This window comes from Schistocerca americana, chromosome 3, assembly GCF_021461395.2.
Source record: "Schistocerca americana isolate TAMUIC-IGC-003095 chromosome 3, iqSchAmer2.1, whole genome shotgun sequence".
Classification (NCBI taxonomy): Eukaryota; Metazoa; Arthropoda; class Insecta; order Orthoptera; family Acrididae; genus Schistocerca; species Schistocerca americana.
In genome coordinates, this window is record NC_060121.1 from 747,592,414 (window position 1) to 747,615,329 (window position 22,916).

Consider the following 22,916-nt stretch of genomic DNA (forward strand, 5'->3'; position numbering starts at 1 on the left):
AAACAATATGTGTTAAGGCATTCCAGTACCATTCTTCAGTGCTCAAAATCACGTATTAGGCACCAGTTTTACGAATATATGTGATTAATAACACTGTGATACTTGACATTGTCATTGTGATCCTCGACATAAACATTGCACGGTTTTGTCTTGCTGATGCATTTTTACAGACTTTTAGAATATTGCGAATTTTAGAATATTGCGACATTTTACAAGCATTACATATTAATCTGAGCCTCCGTTGCGTCTTACACTGTGCCACAGCAGTCTGTACTTCTGCAGCCATGTATTGGCGAAGACAGGCAAACAGGACATAAACTAGCAGTTGAATCTTTGTGGAAAATTATTTAAAGCGAAACTCATATTCAACAACTGTGTATTATTATATCGTTAGTTAACTGTATAAGAGAGCATTGGATTTTAAATATTTATGGAGAATGTGTTTCATACTTGCTACAACATTCCATAGCAGATGTTATACTGCTTCTGATGAACTTCACAGATGAGACTAGTGAGCTACTCTGAATTCAATTTTTTGGAGTTTTTGTAGTTAGTAATGAAAAATGAAAAATTGTTTACATAACTTTTAATGTGATTTCACACAATTCAGGGACGTTGTATTTCGGATGTGGAAATAGTGGAAACGTAAGGTTTGGATAAATAATTCGGGTCCTCTTGTGCAATTGGGCCTTTTAGTTTATTGGCGACTAAATTGCTGACCTCTGATGGAAGAATAAGGGATGGATGGATGTGTTACGTTATGTAGTGTATGTGTGTGTGTGTGTGTGTGTGTGTGTGTGTGTGTGTGTGTGTGTGTGTGTGTGAAATCGCGCTCGTATATGCGCTTGTGTTAGTGTTTTATGTGTGTGTGTGTGTGTGTGTGTGTGTGTGTGTGTGTGCGTGTGTGTGTGTATGTGTGTGTGTATTTATGCAATGTTAAGTAAACATCGCCGATATAATACAATTTATTGCCAAATTTAAGCATCATTTTATTATTGCACCAGAGATACAAACATTTGTCTAAATATCTTTGACATTCAAGCGAATAATGCATATTTAAGATATTTCTTATTTATTGTTCAGTGTCATTTACACATTTTTAATTAGAGACATGTTTCGATCAGTCAGGATTACCGTCATACCTACGAAGTAGTGGCAGCAACCTGTCTTGTCTATTCAGAATATCATATCAGGGTACTGCACTCGTCAGTTTTCTAATAAGATGTTCTGAAAAGAAAGGATGTGTTGCTGATGCAACTGCTGGATGTAAGGTGGCTATACTGACTAATGCATCCATTTGACCTTGGCGTCATTTTTATGCATCATTTTAATATTAAATCGGAAGAATGTTAGTGTACACAAATATTACGAAGACAATGTTACTTGTTGCAATTTTTGCACCTCATTTTAACAGTGTAGTGTGATTGCTGGAAAGCAGGAGAATGGAGGATAATGTTACGAACTACAACTAGGCCAGTTCCACCATTTCGTATTTTTCTTTTATTTATTTTCTTATTAATTCTGGTTTTTAATACTGTGCTTTGAGTGACTGGAGAGCGTGGTGGCAAAGAGCAAAGGGGTTGTTGTTTGATGATGTCATCAGGGCATAAGGCTGTAGCCCCTACATGTAGGCAAACTTCTCTCATGCTTCCATCTTTCAGTCTCATTTAAGTGGATAGTGGCGTTCATACAATTAGTTGATTGTAATGTCGTCAAAGGAATTTTTATTCTGGAAATCATTCCAGCAGTTGCAATGTGCAACTTGAAAGATGCATGTAGGTAACACACGAGAAAAAAAGGAGAAAATGTTTCCATAAAAAAATTTGTTTTTCAAAGAGAAAGACATTATTTTCTTATCGTTCGATATCAAATGATATACCCTTGTTCTGGAAGTAATGGTGTGTTTCTGTAAAGTCGTACTGTGTCTGTGTTATATGAATGAGGACTATGAGAATAAAGGAAACGTAAAATATTCGACAACAATGTGTAGTAACGCCGAGGCAGGGCCAAATTGAACGATCCCATCCTATGGATGACATCACTGGATGGCTACAATGGACAATACACTGCAGAGACCTGTGGAGTGTAACTGAAGACATTGGTCCAAGGTCAGATGATAGGAAAGTTTGGTCACCAACTTTTCTCACATTCCAGACGAAACACGGCAACAAAACGTGTTTGTCAATAAAATTCAAACCTCTTTTGGACGGGCAGAACAATTCCGTGATGTGGATTTAGACATCGGTCTTATGACAAGATCCAACATGAAATGAAGAAATTCATACTACCATCATAAGCTTTTTGTAATGAATAATGCTTTATTGAAGACTAGTTTTGGCAGGAAATGCCATTTTCGTGTCGACGTAAAAATAATTTACAAAAGAAACATATTGGCAGGATATGTTAACAAGTAAAACGTAATAACTAAATAAGCATTTTTTTCTTTTTTCTTACATCAAAACTTTACACTGTCTGCGTATTTCTTGAGATGGTCAATTTGTTAATGTCCTGTTTCTATGAAATGTTCGATTCTTAATTACATAATGGACATCAGTAAATGAAAAATGGAAAATATATAATACATAATACCCCACCTCCCCCCTTAGGCTTACCGTACTCGTCCAACGGCGTATTCCATTCGAGAATTTCAAATTTCCTGACTCCGTTTAACGCCACTGGGACCTAAAACGGTTTCATCCAGGCCGGCTTATGATCTGGTAATCAGCAAGCACCCATAGTCCCTCATTTCCCAAATTTCTGTGACCAAAACTGCAATTACTGTCAGAATTCAAACCTACTACTTCTGCCTTGCAATTTACCGTACCGATGACATGTGCATCTCTTATCGTAGCTGTAAGTATTTCACTCACAACAGACGTCTTCTATCTGTTGCCTCTTCATGGTACACCGTTACAGTTGGACAACAACTAGAGAGGGGATAATTTCTAGAGCTGGGGAGAAACAAATTCCTTGGCACAGCCGCACTCCCACGCTCGGCAGGTCCGCATTTCGGCACCGAGGGTCAGCAGGCCGCGCCACGGGCCAACAGGGTTACCGGAGCGGGTCGCGCATGCGCATTCTGTTTTGCAGGGCTTCGCTGCTGGCTGGCGTCATCTGGACCTCCACTCCACATGACCGAGGCCCTGCTCCCAAACCGAAGCGGTGCGTCTGCCTGATGGGACCCATGACAACTAGTGTATGCCGGGACTTTCAAGTCACCTGTGAAGACATTAGTCAACCTTTTAAAACAGCAAACTCGCCGCTGTGAAGCGCTGGAAGTGATATGGAACTGGTGTCAGGCGAGCAGACAAGTCAATTTTCACATTTGTTGTATGTGGTGTTAGGTAATTAGTGAATGTTTAGTGGGAATATTACTCGCACGTTTTAATGTTCTGAGATGTGCTGAAAATCTGGCTGTACAGCTCATATATTTGCGGCTCACATACAAAGATGAACAACTGTTTAAGTCAGGTGGTTATATGTAGGAGTGGTTAATGCGGCAAGTTCTTATCTATTGTGTTGTTGGTTGGTATGTCGTGTTACGCCTCTGTCATGTTGATATTGTCTGTTCTCTGTGTGATTTTGTTACGTGTGTCGACGTCTGCTGATTTGATGTGCATTGTTTTACGTCTGGCTGACAATGTAATTTTTTCTATATATGTTTGTATTTTGTTTATTTTCAGTACTGTCTTTGTATTGCAGCTATTCTCCAGTGCTATGTGCTTTATTTTCCTTAGTTCTTCTTTGTAGTCATGTGTTGTTCATTGGTGCTCTGTTCAGGGTTAGCAGTAATGATCTGTAGGTAGCTTATTTATGTGATATGAGATGATTAGGTAGTTGTGGTTACAACCTTCCCGTATAAGGTGAAATGTTACCAGTTGTTTTCTTTGGTTATGCTGCAGTCCAATAATATTCATTTACGAAACTGTAGTGAATTGTATTTGTGTGTCGTTAAGGTTCATATTACCATCTAGCTCATTCGTTTGAGTTTGTGGTTCCTCCCCACAACACATGGCCCAGTAAAGGAAAAATCCAGAAAGACTTGTAAATATGAGAGAAAGGTACAAAATGAAAAGTCCTTTGAGATCCGTTAAACTTCACGGTAATTTAGCAAGGCCATAGCTTCCAGTTCAAGTAAAATTAAAAATGACCTGATGTTTGTGCTGAAGTAGATAATGGAAGCAATATAGTCATCAGCAAAGTCTGAGAACCAATCTCTTGTGAACGTATTGAACCAGTGACGCTGTATTGCTACTTGTAGATGTGTTACTGACTGGCGTTCTATTAGGAGCTATTCATTTTTATTTTTACTGTTTGATAGGAGGAATATCTGGCATTGTGAAAATTGTTCCTTTCATTGTTGATGGCGGTCTTTTCCAGTGGCATCGAGGAGCAGTTAACAGTTTATTACCACATGGGCCTTGTTTCTGCAAAATATCTTCAGCGAATTTTTGTCACAGAGAACACCAAAAATACTCTTCTTATTTGACATCTTCGACAAACTAGCATCTTGTATGATAAGATGTTACTTTTAATGATTTTACGTTCATCTGCAGGTAATATCGTTCAGCAAAATCCGTCTCTACGCGTAAGCATTCTTTTGTGGAAATCTATGAAGGTTAAATAAGGAAAAGGTGTACAGAAACAGAGAAATTAATGTATGTAATACTTAAACTATGTAAGTGCCAGATTTTCTATTAAATAACTTTATTACAATATCAACAATTACACTTGATAACACAACAAAGTATTTGTTACACTGAATCCTTGGGATTCATCATGAAAGTATATTTAGGACAATTCTTAAACAGTGTTAAGAGAGGACTACATATGAAATACACTCCTACTGCTATCATAAAGGTAAAATGGACTTCATACAGATGGTCTATAAACATAACATTCGGACAGTCTTCTCTGTGGCCGGTTGCTGAAGGAAAATTTTTCCTCTTTTCGTTCATCAGTCCCAGTAATTATACATATTTCAAGCGAAAATAGTGAGTGAATGAGATACTATGCAAAGTGTCACTGATTAATGGAGTGAGGTGATTCTCGTATGTCACGTTTATTGTTTCCCAAATCGTTTCTGGTACCTATTGAACTGTTCAGTGGCGAAATGGTATTGTATCTATAGCGATCTATGAAACAGTTGCTATAAGTAACGCATGAGAAGTTCGCGTGACATAGCTGGAGACTCTAGGTGTATTTTTTACATAATTGTGTTAATAATCAGATTTTTTGTAATTACGTACTTGTTACAACGTAGTGATCCAAAATAATAGCTGTCTACTGAATGGATTGTGTCCACTTGAAAGACTCAGTGCAGGCACACAGCAGGCACTCGGCGATAAATAACGAATAAGTTAGGGGGGTTGAGGAGGAGGTGGAGGGGGCGCTAGTCCTGGTGCGGGCGCGGCGCGTGCGCGCTGTATGCGATCTCCTGCGCGTCGCCCTCCAGGTTGCGGCCCCAGCCGCCGGGCGCGCCCCCGGGTCCGCTGGACGCTCCTCCAGCGCTCCAGCCGGAGCCGACTGCGGCCGGCGCGCTGCTCCAGCCACCTCCGGACGCTCCAGCGCCGGCCCAGCCGCCGCCGCTGCCGCCAGAGCCGCCGCGCAGGAACTTCTGCACCGCCAGCACGGCCCCCAGGACGAGCGCGATCTTGCTCACGATGAGCGCCTTGAACGCCAACACGCCCACCACCAACAGACCCAGGGGTACCAACAGCAACATCTTGGCGCCCACGCCCAACAGGATGGGCATCAGAGCCTTCAACAGCTTCTTCTTCTTACCACGGCCTGCGGACAGTAAACGCTGCAGTTAGCTTGTGCCCTAATTTCATAATTTCCCATCGCTTATGAAAATTGAAACTGAGATGAATACATATTTAATGGTTGCTCATGCTGCCTAAATGTCAGTATGACTAATTGTGATATACCCTTAATATTGATATAAACCAGGCAGTTAGTCAATGATCAAATTCCATAAAAGTTATGCCATTTAGTAGGACAACCAGTTAGTCAGATAGTTCCCAACTATCTTGTCAAGTTACCTATGTAGCTTGACAAGGTGTTTAACTGATAGGGTGTTTAACTGGGATACAGTGGACACTAAATTTTTGACGTACAAATTGAGAGCCTTTGTAGCCAGGAGATCTACTTTGGATGATGTAGATTTGCAACACCAGTTCACGCATTTGGCCAACATACAGTGGAGTTATCTAAAGCAAAAATTCCATAATGATCGGTACTACCCGTCGCGCAGTGTCACAATAGATAATGGAAATGCACGTTTCTGACACACACCGACAGCGGTCACGAAGGCACCCAGCGGATCCAATGACATGTGCCACCTGGTCAGTGGCACTGATATCACATGGCAGGTGGTAGCTACGCGGCCCAATCTCAGTTAGTCTTCGCCAGCCTTCAGTCTCAGCCAGCCTTGGAAAGTTCGTTCGTGCATTAGTAGCAGGAGCCTCACACTGCATGATGCACTTTAGTTTACTTATTGTAATAGCTAGACTTCATGGCTGTCTGTTCTTTTGTAAAGTTTCTTGGCAATGCTTGAACAAAGCTACAAGTTAATTAAAACTTTTGTTAACTATATTTTCAAGTTCGCTAAACATATGTGCTCCTGTTCACCTCCCCTACGACGGCAGCTACACCACTCTGTAGCCCACCTTTCCTTACTGTTGTGTAGGAAATAATGCACTACAATCTGGCAATTTCCCAAAAGAAACAATTGTCGAATGGATTCCAACTACCTTGTCCAGTTACCTGTGGAGCATACTTGTTTGGATGGCTAGTTGGAACGCTTTTACTATAAGTTAAGAGGCTTAGAAGTCAGGAGAGTGAAGATTTTGTAATTTTCCGAATCACTTCATGTAAATTCAAGAATGATTCCCTTAAAATATCTATCCAATTGAGGAGATCACATGAGGAACGACAGGCTGAGGAACGTTTCTCTCATCGGTATTACCACCACCTTTTTTATAGGAATATGAAAGCTGTTGCTATTGAAGTAACAGGTGTACTTGCTCAGCAGCAAATCATTGGTGGTCCGAGTGCTTTTAGAGAATGTCATTTTGATTTTTCTGTATTTGTGAACAAATGGGTAGGAGGCATATGAAGAACTGTAGCAATGACTGCTAGTTTCCTTCCAGAGTTTTGGAGCTTTTGAAGCATTTGAGGAAGAGATATTACAGCGTCAACGACATTCAGAATATCAGAAGGTACACAATATGGAGTAATATCAGCAGACAAACTACAGAAAAAGGAGGAGATGGAAGATTAACGGAGATGAATGTGTTCTTATTTGTTGTCAAGGTGATAATGACACTTTTGAAGCAACTGCATCAGGTGATATAATCATGTATTAAAAATGTGGAAGTGCGAAAGCAGAGAAGTGGTTCTTTTTAGTGTAGCTCCCCTCCCTACGGACCCATCAATTGCTGGGGCTCTAGGTTCCGCCCTCCTCGATGACTTTAACATCAATGGAGCGCTGAAATATAATTCGTGGTTTTAACTCATAGTACGACGAAGGATATTTTAATTTCATCAGCCTTCCAACCAGTTTTCATGCTCTCCGCTGTCATCTCCTATCTTCACTAATCTTTTCGTTTTCACTTATTACATCCAATATATCCGTTAATTGGTGTTCGTGCTTCTAATCTTTATCTAAACTTTTTTGTGGCCATATTATCCAGAGATGCTTTATATTTATTGAAGACATTTTAAATTCGTCTTTGCAACTACAACAAAAACCATGTTCTTCTCACCCAACGCGTTTCCTTTCATTGAAACAAAAACATCATCTATGGTGGTATCTTAAGCCCGGTTTTCGTTCACATCGCTATATCCTTGCACGTTTTTGAAGCATTCCTTCGTTTGGCACTAGCGGTTCTGGTCTAATGCTACCTTGATTAGCATAGGTATGCATTTCTTCATGTGATACAGACCACAATTAAGCTTTGCAATTAAGCTTTGGTGAGAAGTATGCAGAAAGACCGGAACATTCTTAATCATGTGAGTTTTACTGAGACTTATGGTTACGGAGATTGTGTGGTGTCATAGATTTCTTACGTTTTCTAAATAGATAGGTGTGAATTATCAAGGAGTGTAGTTACACCTGTAAAAGTGGAATCGCTAAAACAGAGTTTCTTTACTGTACCTTTAGTGTAGTGATAACTTAATGTCTCCATTTCCAAGAGGCAAAAAGTGGTCTCATAGCCTGTTATTTGAAGTTAAAGAAGCTTTCCAATCACTTCGATTTACACCGGGGGTAGCACTAAAGCTGATACGAGTATATTACGCTATCCTCCGTTAACGGTTTGCATTTTGGGCCTGAGTTCGAATAACTGTCTGGTTATGTATGAAACGCCTTATAAATCTTTGGCTGTCCGCTGAATTGGCGCAATAACTCCTGAGAATATATAAGGAATTTTGTGTATCTATCATCAGAATGTAATTCAGAAACTATTGACTGTAATGGAAAATTCTTTTGTGTAATATACTAGTCTTTCGATACATAATCAAAAGAAAAGAAAACGTTCGTAATCATTTCTTCTACATTCTGGTGAAATATGTCCTAAGAAAATGCGTACAAAGAGCTAGCATTTCCTCCACAGATTCCAAAAACGAGTCATTGACTTCCTGACATAGATCGGAGATTTAGGCAGTGATTTATGTTTTCAAAGGAATACAGACTATATCCAGATAAACAATGTTCTTTATACTCTAATAATGTGAATTTCGAGCTCATCAGTAGCAATCTGTGCCGTTTAGCGAGGATTAGCAATACAGAAGTACTGTGCCCTTATAGAAAGTCGTCGCTGTTATATTTCGAAAGAATATGTGGTAGGCCGCCGCCCTTTCCATTCGTACACTTTCAATAATTACCAGTTATGATACACACTGTACAAAGATTTTACACTTCGACGCTCCCCTACCTCCCCACTCTGCTTGGGACCCAAAACGGCCGCTACGAGTTCTCATACGTCCTGCATAAAAAATCCACAGCGGTGGCGGCTCGAGCGTCCCTCACAGCTTTGCGCCGCAAAGAAACGGCTTCTGTCGCTTGTTTCTTAAACCGGCCCTCAGTCTTCCTCGCCACAGTAGCAGTAAACCCAGGAGTTACAACACAAGTACGTGTTACATTGCAGATGTGCTCTGAATACCTGTAGATGGGATCTTCAAAGGAAGTCATATACTCAGTAGTTCAAACCAAAACTCATACAGACAAAGTTTCTGGTGCTACAGAGGTTACCGCGAGGACAAATTGAAGATACTGCACTATGTCTGGAAACTTCATCCAGTAACACCACAGGGCATCAGAGACGCAGGGGTCAACACGGTCTTACTGTGAGGACTCCCGTTTTCAGTCCGTCATCGTCATGAGAGGACAGAAACAGGGAATACCAGACAGTAACGGTCTGTGACGCCTCCGTCACACATATCTTCCACCCATCCACGATATCTCGTAGAGGTCATTCAACTGTTGGCAATATAATGTGGACAATAGCTGGAAAAATGTAACTGTAAGAATAAAAATGCGTTAAAAGTTAGACGTATACCGAGGTACTATATTGGACGCGAGCAGCTACAGGAAAATTTCTAAATAAATGAGAACAGGTTTCTACGGTCTATGTCCAAAGAATATCCTACTAGGTGTGTGTTGCAGTGTTCAGTATCGTCACCGCAATGAAAACAATACCAGCTGTGACTGGACGTTATGTCCATATTCGCTTAACTAGTACGCAGAATAAGCTCTACAAAATGAGATTTGAACCTGATATAAAAGCAAGTGAGAGTACAAAGTGAACGATGGAGACGAGAATGTTTATCACTAGCGGAATATGTACAAAATATCGAGTTGGAATAACAGAAGTGAGAGGGGAAATACGGATAACAAAGTAAAGAACTACGAGGAAATTTTATAAAATCAGCTCCATTTGCTCATAGATCTACAATAGTAATACCAACAAATATACTTATTTGACAACTAAAATGTGCTAACAACTGGGTCTTATGAGCCTTGACGAAGAAGCAAGTAGTTTATAATTTTCTCCAGAAATACACACTATACACCGAATAATGATTTGTGAAAAAAATTCAATAACAGAATTATGAATACTTGTGAAGAACAATATTTAAGATGAGAACCACGCATCCAAAATGAATTTGGTTTTTGTATCCGACCCTTGCACCTTCAGAAAGAAAACTGTTCAACAAGCAGTACGTAGCGAATGCTATCTGTACTCAGTATTCTTACAGTTTAACCGGAAGCAGACTATCATAAACTGGAAGTACCTTGGAGTATGAATATCTTTCTAAATACGCTGTTAGTCATGAAGTTAACACCCGAGCCTAGCTTCATAGACAAACATTTACTCCGTGCTGGACGCAAAACGTTTAACGGTTTCCAGAGAAGTCACGTCATCGAGCTGGCCGTTTACATGCCTCACTACCGGAAATGAGGCTGTAAAGGACCCGTAAAACGAGACACATTCTCCTCTGTCACGTGTCCCTCTTTCATTGCATTACAGTCCATTCTCCTCTGTCCGGGTCGTTGCTCTTGGACAAAGGAATGTTAAGGAGTTCAACGATAGAAAATAGCAACAACTGCACTCACAACCAAGTCTTAAAAATGTTATTAGTAACGCTTTTAACACGTTTTTATGAAAAAGAAGCTGCCACACCTGAGTAATTACATGATTAATTGTGGGGGAGCCGTGTGAATTTGACGTAGCATTTAAGAACACGCGTTTCGTACTAGATTTTAGGAACTTTTACGTCTTCTCAAAGTTCTTCAGGAGACAGTGTTGTATCACATGTGTGAGCTAATACAAATATTGAAATTTTCTCACAAAATTAAGAAATAGCGTTGCAATATAAAAGTGAGGTAACCTGCTCCCAACTTGGATTGTTGAAACTTATAATCTGGTGGTTTTTGAAGGCTGTGAGCTTAAAAACATAGTAGTTCAACAACTTTGCTTCTGCCGTTTTGCAATAGGTGGCGGAAGCGACGAGTGGTGGTGCAGATGGTGGGTCGTAAGTGTCGTGTAATAAGCTTAACCGCTTGTAAAGGAAACGCAGCCAAAGGCTTGTCAGTGCATCATAAAGTTATTCTCGATTGAATGTGTCAACTTACGAGCCCAATTTTCGTCATCTCCTAGTGAAAGAGCGTGCAGAGAATGGTTTCAAGGTTTCAAGGACGGTGATTTTGAGGTCAAAGACCGGAATGGCGGTGGAAGAGAGAATTTCAACTCTAGTGAAACTTACAGAAACACTCAGCGGCTAACATTATCGAAAGAAAATTATGCTCGTGAGCCGAGCACCGAAAGACAAACGAACACAACACAGGGAAAGAAATAAGAAGGTGATTTTTCGGCATGACAGTGCTCTACTGACGTAATGGGAAACGTTGGAAACGGAAGTTCAATCCCACATGCCCTATACTTCAGACATTGCTCCCTCTGACTATCAAGACCTGGCCGACCAGCACTTCCAGCCACATGAACAGGTACAGAATTGCATCAATTCATAGAACTCTCCAAAGACTCTCAGTTCTTCCGCCGCCGGATTCTATGTTGCCCGGAAGATGGAAGAAAGTAGTGGCCAGCGATGACCAGTCCTTTATATCCACAAATTTCTTGTAAGTGTTTCACAATAGAGCCTCGAACGGCGAGAAAAAACAACGGAAGCAAAGTAGAACTAATAGCTTATTTCGATGAAAATGTAAACTTCAGTAAGGCAGTAGTCAGAGACAATCACAGCGTCGTGCTATTACTGAAAGTCGCATTTGGACCATAAATATATCTGTCAGAAGTAAAATTCTAGAAATACATGTACTATTTGCCTATTTAGTCAACACTGAACCTCGAATTACTGACAAAGATATAGACAACTCCACATGTCCAAACAAGACGGTGGTCTCCATACGGACATTCTTACGAGTGTATCACGAACTTCACTACTCCCAGTGCAATACCTCAGTAATTAAGGTACGAAGACGCTCACTCGTTTATATGCTGAGGATTCAGCACTGGTATTCGCACACCTTCTTTATTGATGCTGGGAGTACCACTCAGTCCTTCTTTATACATCACTTCCCAACGCGTTGTTGGTACTTGGTGTTAGGAAGCGACTCCTGAGAGATGAGAGTCACGGCCAAGCAAACAAGTGCTGGTCGCGTGTCGACGCTGGGTCCACAGAGGGCTCTCACGCCGTTAGCTAAACAGATGACGGGCGACACCTCCTGTCGAGCCAGGCACCAGCTTCGTGAGAGGCAGCTGACTGTGGTGCCGTCCGCTCCGGCTTTTTCTTTTTCTCAAGTTTTCAACGTTTAATCCCTCCCATTCCTTAACTGCTGAACAGCATACCCTTAGCTGTTATCTCCCAAGTCTACCATTAACGATGGTCTGAGATAATGGAATGCAGAATCAAGATCTGGAATGAAGCCAACTTTCCACAGCCCAGTGAAATATACCGCAGAATTCATTTAGGTGATAAGAATGAGTCTAATCATCAGCAAGCTTAGGTCGAATTTGTGAGAACATCCTAATGACCACCAGTGGTTCAGAGTTTAAAGAAGAAGCGATTCGAGCATTACTCATTATTATTTAGTACCAATCAGTATTTCCCTTAATAACTGCGTACACTAAGTGACCACGAAAAGTGTGGAAGTTATTTCACACAAACCCTTAAAGACCTGTACTGAACACATTCATGCTTCCATATTTCACCAGCTATTTCGGCTGTAGTGATTTTGAAACGATAGACCATCATAACTGGTAAAGATACAAACATTTTATTTATTAAATAACAGCAAGTTGTTCCTCTTCTTACATTCGGTGGGGTAGGAGAAAAATATCTGCAACAAATGTCAATCCCTCCTACAAGAGCTACGTTCATGGTTCAGAGTCTGGGGTCGAATCCGACCACGGGTGACAGTTATAGGAATACGTAATGGGAAAATATGGCTACGCCATCAAGGCACGAAGCGCTCGTATCCTCATCCGATCACCAAGATTTATTCTGAATTACCGAAACTGCTTAGTGTGAATGCCTGGATGTTTGGAAGTTGGTCATTTTCTTCCCATTCGTGTGCTGTTCGAGGCTGTGCTCTGCCTCCAGTGAGCTCGTTAGCTATGGCACGTTCATTCAGCATTTTCTTCGTTTCTCCTTCGAGAGATGGAATGTGAAATCGCGAGCTTTGTTAATGATAAAATTTCGCCGACATTTTCGTTTCCTTCGAGATATTTTGTCCAAGTGCGTCTCTAAGAAGCTACTTTGCGTTCTCTGTCAATAGTCCAATGCAGGTGAGATCAGGATGACTGCCGTACGGAAGATATGTGAACGATATGGCTGACGAAACACGGAAATGGAGGCATTAAATCTTTACTTTTGTCTTTAAAGCAATGTAGAGAGGATGTCTCTATGGAAACGCAGTAAGATCGATGACATATTCTCTCTACGTCTACTTTAATGGCTCCTAGTACACTTAACTAAAAATTTACACCGTCTTCGTGATGTGAAAATGAAATTATGACTGAACCACCAAAGGAATATGCAGCTATGTCTTGAGAAATATCACACTGGCACAATTTTAAACCGTCGGTCCGGTGATAAATTTTTGTTTGCCCGGGTACGAATCACCTCTTGAGAAAAGGTGGCTATATAAATTGTTACGGTTTGGAATGGATTAAGATGTAGGGACCATGTTTCATCTGAGTAGATTTGTACTGTACTAACGATTCGTGAAAAACTAAGTGCCGAATCGTGACTCTTCCGACTGAGATGACTTATATGATTACATCTCATGAATTTATTCAAAGTTCCATTTTAAAGTGGTTTGTTTCCTATCTTTTCAGCATCTTTTCAGTACTGTGGGGTTGTCATTCGTTGACAGGGGCGTACCTGTATGTGGAGTGTTTGAGGAGAATGAACGTCGCTATATTGCATTCGCCACTGTCATACAGGTGCACCATTTGGCACGCTAGTTAGGAGACCGGTAATTTGGACAGTTGGCGTTTTATTTCTGACATGTTAAATCTGATGTCTGTAATCTGTCGTCGAGGTCTCCGTAACGTTAACTCTCAAAAAGATAACGCAGTACCGCATGTTTCCCGTGCACAGGGTATTGGCCTGTTCCCTTGGCCAGCATGTTCTCCAGGTATTTGACCCACAGAGAGCCAGTTCCAGAGATTAAAGTTGATGAATTCCGAAACAGAGCTGGAACAGCACGGATTACAATTCCAATCCATGATAACAAAAATTGTCGTCAGACTATCTGTTTCGTTCTGAAGTGCCCATCTTTAGACCCGTTTAAAACATGTCCTATTGCACTATCTGATTCGGACACAACTACGTAATGCAGAATCTATCGTCAGACGTCATGAGAGGCAGACCCGCGAATATAAAAAGAAACGGGGACTGCTACGTTGTTAGCAGAGAATGAGTAGCGGCATATTGGGTCTACAGGAGAGCTCAGTTACATAGAATCTGGTTATAGGATGTCATCTGAGTAACAAGTCGATGCCGCATGGAGTGGCCGCGCGTTTTGAGGTGCCGGAGGTTCGAGTCCTCCCTCGGGAATGGGTGTATGTTGTTCTTAGCATAAGTTACTTTAAGTTAGTTTAAGTAGTGTGTAAGTCTAGGGACAGATGACCTTGGCAGTTTGGTTACTTAGGAATTCACACACATTTGAACATTTTGAACAAATCGAGGTATAACATTTCTAAAGCTGCCCAAGAAGACTGTTGGTGAAGTGACTGTGAAGTGGAAACGTGATGTGCAAATCACAGCTAAACCTAGACCAGGCGTACTTCATGTAGTAATGGACAGGAACCGTCGAGCATTGCGGAGGGTGGTTGTAAAAAGTCCATGAAATCAGCGGAAGGAATCACTCATGAGCTCAAATGTGCTACCTGTAGTCCAGCCAGCACAATGGCCAAGCAGCTTCTCATAAGCCACATGTTTCTGTTGTCAATGTTGAGCGACGCTTGAGGTGGTGTAGAGAGCAATGCTATTGGACGGTAGATGAATGAACTAGTGAACTGGAATGACGTATATCCAGTGGCAATGAGATGGAAGGATTAGTGCGTTTGGCGAATGCTCTTAGAACGTTACCCGCCATTACATATAGTGCGAACAGTGAGCGACGGTGGAGGTGGTGTTACTGAGTGCGGGTGTATTTTCTGGTTAGGGTGTGGTTCGCCTCGTGATTAACAGACCAGTGAATGCGGAAGGGTATGAACACATTTTATATCATCAAATACTGCGCACAGAAGAGCAGGAGCAGCTCCGAGCTCAGCAGACAATGCACTCTGTCATAATGCAACATCCCTGTGGAAATGATTTGTTGACAGTAACATTCCTGAATAGGACTCATCTGTACTGAGTCAATACCTGGTCCCAAAGGAGCACCTTTGGTATTAATGGTGTGCTTCTGGTTGTTCTGCCCAATTGTTGTTTCAACAACCGACCCGACCGTCCTTTCCATGTGCTGCGAGTTTATCTGTTACCTGTACTTGCTGCCTGGACTTCAACAACAACTGGTCGAAGTGCTGTGCATAAAATATTGAAACAACAACGCAGTAGAGCACTCAGAAGCACGCTACTGATCATTCGCACCGAGAGAACTTGAGAGATCACCTTTGGGATGAGTTAGAACGTCGATTTTGTTCCAGCCCCCAGCGTCCATCACTACCTTCTCTGATTTCGACTCTTGCGCAAGCTGCCATTCTTCCATAGACAGCCCGCTGAAAGCGCTCCGAGCAAAGCCGCCATAGAGGCGAACGCTGGACACCAACCTCACCAGTGTTCACAAATACTTGTCCGGATACTTTTGACGTGACGGTGTTCACTAAAATCGGAGTGGTATCGTCAAGAGATACAAATGATGGCGTAATCGTATATGTCTCTCCAGCCGCCTCATAGCCATCGTTGCTATCATAGGTGGCAGCTGTGTGAAGTCAATGACACAGCCCGTATACCCGCAAATGACCTATCAACTGAATCGTGTAGTCTTCTTAATGTACTATGTAGGCGCAATAAATAATGTTTCATTAGATATCTTTTCTGGTGCTGTAATTCTTATGACATCAGCGTACTGAAGTAGAGAGTTCTCCCTGCTTCACAACGCCTTTGTGACCGCCGCGTCTTCCGATTTCGTTACCGCTGCCTTTGTACGAGATGTCGCGGTCACGACCCACGCAGCGCCACGGGTAATACGATAGCCGGCGCGGCCAGTGGAAGGGGGGCAGGGCACTTTCATCGGGCCTCGCGGGAGAAAGTCCCGGCCGGTGGCGTCACCGGACGCTCGCGTCCGCGGCTCATCGCCTTCCGAGAAGCGGCCGAGGTACGGCGCTGCCGGATTCTGGCCGAAACGCGAGCTTCGGAGAAGACGCCACCCCTGCCGCGGAACTGTGCCGCCTGCCTTGTGGGTCACGACGGAGCGCGTGGGTCGGCGCTCATTGTCGCGACCCCACCCTGCGTCGCGATTAGGCGTTCCCGTTACGGCTCGGGCGCTGCACCTCCGCACGTCCGCTCGGTAATCATGCGGGCACTTACCGCCAGCGTGGCTTTCTACTCGACCTTCGCGTCTGCTGCCTGTGAGGGCGGCACATCCCGTGAGAGCTGTGCATTGTCTGGTTTTAGGCGGTCAACGCAGAACAGTCTGATCAGAAAGGGTCGGGTGTGCGGCATACATCGAAATGTTGCACAGTCATACTTGTCTATTCGTACAAAAGTGAAAGCTACCTCAGTACCTATTACTGACATGTCTTCTTTAGGTAACCCAGCGACTTAGACGAATAAACATCCGATCTCGGGAACTTTTGCATATGACATCTCCTCGGGTTTCTAGAATGAAATTTTCACTCTGCAGCGGAGTGTGCGCTGATATGAAACTTCATGCCAGATTAAAACTGTGTGCCGTACCGAGACTCGAATTCGGGACGTATGCCTTTCGCGGGCAACTCTCCTGCAGGAGAGCTTCTGCGAAGTTTGGAAGGTAAGAGAGGTACTGGCGGAAGTAAAGCTGTGAGGAGGGGGCATGAGTCGTCCTTGGGTAGCTCAGATGGTACAGCACCTGCTCGCGAAAGGCATAGGTCGCGAGTCCGAATCTCGGTTCGGCACACAGTTTCAATCTGCCAGGAAGTTTCATATCTCGTCGGGTTGTCAGACAAGCATCACCGTCGTCTTGAAGAAAGATCAGAGCAAGTGTCCTGAATGACAACTTCTCGCAATGATGATACTGGAAAACTACTTATTTCTTTTTTTCCCTTGATACTTGTACTTTAACGATATTCTCCGATTCCAAGTGAATAACTTGCTGGTGTGAGTGTACTGGGGACACTAAATGGCAGTTCAGTATTGAATGTAGAGTCCATGTAGACCACGATGCATTGAAAACTGGGCTGATTTAACCTGTTTTTGGTCCAAAGTTTGATCCTTTCGGACCCCATTTGACTAATAACTCCTCTAAAATCCTTTCTCTAGTATTGCCTGTTTTCCGTTGCTTCGTCATTTTAGAGCTTAACATCATGAAATTATTTACCTCTTTTTATGAATCGGCCAAAAAGTCAACTGGATTGGTAGTAACAGAAAGATAATTGACACAGTTATGGTACTATTTCCCTGCGTCCGTTGGTGTTTGCTGAATAATGTGTTATGTTTGATAACTATTGAACAAAATATGCAGCAGCTCTTATTTTTAATACCAGTCCGGGGCCGGCCGCGGTGGTCTCGCGGTTCTAGGCGCTCAGTCCGGAATCGCGCGACTGCTACGGTCGCAGGTTCGAATCCTGCCTCGGGCACGGATGTGTGTGATGTCCTTAGGTTAGTTAGGTTTAAGTAGTTCTAAGTTCTAGGGGACTGATGACCATAGATGTTAAGTCCCATAGTGCTCAGAGCCATTTGAACCATTTGAATTTTAACCAGACCGGGAACAGTCTATACGGATATGGTGTCGCTGTCCTAGGTAGCAGCAATGTCATACTTGTCAGGCCTTGTTCGTTGTACGCTTCTTGTGACAGAATTTATAGCATTTCATATCGATTTAACTCTACAGCAGGTACAATACAAACTAAAGCAGATGACAGTACTGAGTTTTCAACGTTCTGTATCGTGGTGAAATGGTAACAAAACCATTTACAACCACAGTATATGCTCCATCTGTGTCCGGAAATGAAATGCAGTGTCACAGCGGAACGACAGTTATAGCAGAAGAACATGCAGCTAAAGCCTATAACATTTGAAGGAACTCTTTTTACTACGGTTTGTAATAGAGTATGAGAGTTTTTCACTGAATGGGACATTTCTCAACACAAATGTGGATGGCAAGAAACAGCAATTAAACTACGGGACGATGTTTGCGATCAAGTCAAACAAACACTGAACATTCATTAACACCGATCATTATTATTATTATTAAGTACGTGTAATTAGTATGAGCACGTTTCTAACGGAATCTTGGATGTTACAACGTCAGCACTCGAGATGATTTGCATACCTTGCTGGGAAACAAGAAGTCACGGGAAGGGTTGTCGCATTTGAAGATGAGCTGTGTAGGAGACCCGAATGTTGCCGTTATATGTCGCGTAAGGCGAAAGTGTAGAAACGATATCCAAGCATTCTGTTGCAGAGGAGTGTACAGTGAACGTGACAACACGTAACGAGTCAACTGACTTAAAACGTGAAACGATGATCGGTGCAAGACGAATGTGTTATGGACTGTCGGGAATTACAGAAGAATTAGGGTTTCTAGGCTCAACAGTTAGTAGGGTGTATTTTCACTGCCACAGGAACAACGTTTCCCTTCGTGTAATCCGCCACACAAGACGATCGTGGAAGCGTTTGAGTAATGTATGTCACGTATACGCAATAAGCAGTGATCCGCAGTCAGGTGTGAGTCATAGCGCCGCCGAGGTTCAACAGTTACTAGGGCGGATTTTCACTGCCACAGGGACAACGTTTCCCTTCGTGTAATCCGCCATACAGGTCGATCGTGGAAGTGTTTGAGGAATATATGTCACGTATACGCAATAAGCAGTGATCGATGGTCAGGTGTGAGTCATAGCGGCACCGAGTTGTGGAGGACAGGAACGCATTTCTGCCATAGCTGTACGGAGAGGATTGCTCCGTATTGGTTTCATCAGCTGACGATTGACTTTATTCTGCTACTTCACGATGAATTTGGCGAGGGAGGTACTGCCATTAGCATAACGTAAAGAGATTCAAAAGTATTATTATTTTAGGCTGCATATGCAAACCCTAAGCTGCGTTTGTAGCATTTGTGTATTTAGACAAAGGTGACTGGTGCATATTCTTAGAAATTTTGAAGCTAGCAGGTATTAAATATAGGGATTGAGAAATCATTTTTAACTTGTACAGAAACTAATCTCAAGTCTTAAAAGTCAAAAGACATGAAAGACAAGTACTGGCTGGGGAGTGAGACAGGACTGTGGCCTACTCATATTTTATTTAATCATTTAACAAAGCGTGAAATAAAAAATAAGAAATCTTGAGAGGGAATTAAAAAAACTTGGAGAAGAAATGAAAAATTTAAATTGAATTGAGATTTCTTGTGCCTTAAAAAAAAAAAAAAAAAAAACGCAATAGATACTCAATGAAGAAACAGACCCCAGAATTGTTTCAGGTATTGACTCAAGTCTCTCAGAAGTGCACACATTTCAGGTATGTAAATATGTTGTGGCTAACATAGTCCACTAACAATAACAGCACTTCAAATGAAATGTCATGTCCGATAATGTATTTCGGACTGGTGGCTTTTGGATATGCGTACGTATTACGTTGTTACCTGTGCTCAAACTGCATGCCAGAAATCTTATGAGTATATCATTGTTAACAAATTGCAGAAACGTCTGCACGTACTGTTAATCTCACATTATATTGATCCCGGTACTTTGTATTACGCTATGTAGATTCTTGAGAACATAAATGCAGAAATTACAATAATAAAATCAAAGTAGTAACAGCTGAAGGCAAATATGACGTCATTTAGCAAATTTAAGGTTTCTCTTATGCCAATAACATTGTGATTCTCTCAGAGACAGCAAGAGACATGCAAGAGAAGCAGCAGTAGTAGAAGTAGTAGTAGTAGTAATAGTAGGAGTACGGAATGTAAAGGGTCTTGAAATGATGTTATAAGATGAACAGCAACAAAATTACAGCTAGGGTAATGGAAAGTAGCCCCTTAAGCGATACGGACGGAATTAGATTAGTATATAAAACACAAAGGATCGTAAATGGGTTTTGGTATTTATACAGAAAAATAACTGACGCTACTGGAAGTGAAAAGGATATAAAACGCAGGTTGCCAATAACAACAAAAGTCTTTTTCTGAAAAAGAACCAATATGAGCGACTTTTGATGCCCTTTAGCCGCGCGGTATTAGCCGAGCGGTCTAGGGCACTGCAGTCATGGACTGTACGGCTGGTCCCGGCGGAGGTTCGAGTCCTCTCGGGCATGGGTGTTGTGTTTGTCAAATGTTTCAAATGGCTCTGAGCACTATGGGACTTAACTTCTGAGGTCATCAGTCCCCTAGGACTTAGAACTACTTAAACCTAACTAACCTAAGGACATCACACACATCCATGCCCAAGGCAGGATTCGAACCTGCGACCATCTCGGTCACACGGTTCCAGACTGTAGCGCCTAGAACCGCACGGCCACTCCGGCCGGCTTGTGTTTGTCCTTAGGATAATTTAGGTTAAGTAATGTGTACGCCTAGGGACTGACGACCATAGCAGTTAAGTCCCATAAGCTTTCACACACAGTTGAACATTTTTTGATGCTCTTTAGAATGTAGCCTTACATGAAACTCAAACGTAGACGAAAACATTTCGGGAAAAAAGAGAATAGAAGCTCTTTTGAAATGCGGTGTTAGAGGAGAACGCTGAAGATTGGATAGCTGACGAGGTGCTATTAAGAACTGAAATTTCTGGAAGAAGTTGAGTAGAAGAAGGGTTCGTTTGATAGTACCGTACTGAAACATAGAAATTGCAAACTGAAAACAGCAGTAACGATTCGAGGTATACGAGTTAATAGGCAGAAAGTACTGAAAGTATCTGAGACAAAAACTGAGGAAGAAACCGACGCTGGTGGTCTCACCTTCATCCTGCAGGGCGCGCTGGATCTGTCCCGGGATCTCGTCGGGCAGCTTGAACTGCAGGGAGTGCGTCCTGAGGAACCTGCCGGTGGCCTCCATCATCAGGTCGACGAGCTTGTCGCTGCGGCTGTCCGGCTCCTGGCTGTCTATGGCATTCTGCATGTCGGCCTCGGAGGCGAGCGCCCGGCCGCCGTCGCGGTCGTCGGCGGCGCCGGTCCTCACGAACGACACGCCGTCGGCCAGCTTGATGTCGGACATGCGGGCGGCGCGGCCGAGCGCGGCGGCCGTCTTCACCCCCAGACAGCTGACCAGGTCCCCGCGCTCCGTACAGTCAGCCAGCACCTTGACGGCCAGCCGCCAGCCGGCTCCGTCGCCGCCTCCGGAGACGCCGCGGCCCTCCACGCCCACCTCGTTGTCCTCGACGGCCACCGGCGGCACCACGGCGGCGGAGAAGGCCGCCGCGGCCAGCGACAGTAAGAGCAGCAGTGAGCGCATCGCTGGTCCCATGGCGTGCCGTGTGAGTGTGCTCGCGTTCACGTTCGCCAGTCGGTCGGAGCTGAGTGACCGTATCGGTGGCTGGCGTCTTCCCTTTTTATGAGCCGCGTGGTCGCGCCCTCCCACCGACGCGCCGAGCAGCGCTCAGCGCCGGGCCGCCCAGCTTTCCCCACCACGTGACGTGAAGCGACGCGACGCGCACCGTACAGCATCCTGCGTGCCTTCGGCTCGGACCCCCAGCAATGCGTGGGGCGCTGGAGGGAAGGGCGAGGGGGGAGGGGTGGGGACCAGCAGGGTGTTACTCTTTAAGAGAGAAAGGGTTTTATAGAGGAATGTAAAGTGCCGCAGGAACTCCGTTTTCCCCTACGCGCCTACATCTTCACTTTCTGTCTGCCTACCACAGCGCGGTAGCTGGCAAAATCGTTCAGCTTACGACAGAAAGTCGTACAAGGCATGTGTTTTATTAACTGAATACGCCCGTAACATTGCTTCAGCTCGTTAACTAACGAGAATCGACTGTGCAAAAAAATGACACACTGTCTTCGAGAGAAATACATTAATAGTAATAACAGTAGCATCAATATTTCGAAGAAAATAATCAGGACACCTTACGAAGGAGTCAGCTGGGTAAAGACGCGGAGACACAAGGATAAAACCGTCAACATAAAATGTTCAGCGTTTGCTGATGATACACTACACGAAATCTCAGCCAAACCAAGACTACAAATCTCTTATGGGAAAACGTCGTACGTGGACAGAAAAATCCACGGACAGACATCTACTGATAACAAAGTTTGGAAAATTAACACAAGTAGAATGTTTCAAATACCAGAGAGATTATGTAGAAAATAGGACTTAACTCGATATTCAATGAGGGAAGGATTACCAAACTGCAAGGAGCATACAGACTTGGGTGGAAACATTAAATCAAAAGAAGTATATCCATCAATGCCAAATTAAGAAACAAAAGTACCGTAGTCTTACCGGAGGCGTTGTATGCTTCGGAAAAAACAGTAATCAAGGGAAGAATGAAAATCAAGACTGCAAAATAATCAGGAAGGTCTACGGGCTGGTTCAGAAGGTAGGGATCTAGGATAAAGACACCGACAAAAAAGTGTACGAACAGACTGAGACGATTACGCAAAAAATCAGGAAAAGAAGACCAAAGTTTTTCGGAAACATACCTAGGATGAACGGAAATAGGCAGACCAAGAAAATTTTTGACATAGCGACAACTAATACTGTGAAAACCAACTAGTTTAAGGAAACCATGGAAGACCTCAAGAAACTAAACATC

At 43.0% G+C, this 22,916-nt stretch overlaps 1 protein-coding gene across 1 annotated transcript; it reads right to left on the minus strand.

Annotated features, from left to right (window-relative positions):
* Nucleotides 1-5,392: 5,392 nt before the first annotated feature.
* LOC124606362 lies at nucleotides 5,393-21,631 on the minus strand. The gene is made up of 2 exons (XM_047138344.1): nucleotides 21,127-21,631; nucleotides 5,393-5,790 (listed from the first exon to the last, which is right to left on the minus strand). Exons 1-2 carry the CDS (start codon nucleotides 21,629-21,631, stop codon nucleotides 5,393-5,395), a joined length of 903 nt encoding a protein of 300 aa, XP_046994300.1.
* Between the last annotated feature and the right edge of the window lie 1,285 nt (nucleotides 21,632-22,916).

Bases quoted from the DNA above. Each gene is read 5' to 3' on its own strand.
- LOC124606362 (XM_047138344.1), bottom strand. From the start codon at position 21,631: ATGGGACCAGCGATGCGCTCACTGCTGCTCTTACTGTCGCTGGCCGCG. The intron at 5,791-21,126 runs GTGAGACCACCA...TACTGTCCGCAG, and splicing joins GCGCGCCCTGCAGGATGAAG to GCCGTGGTAAGAAGAAGAAG.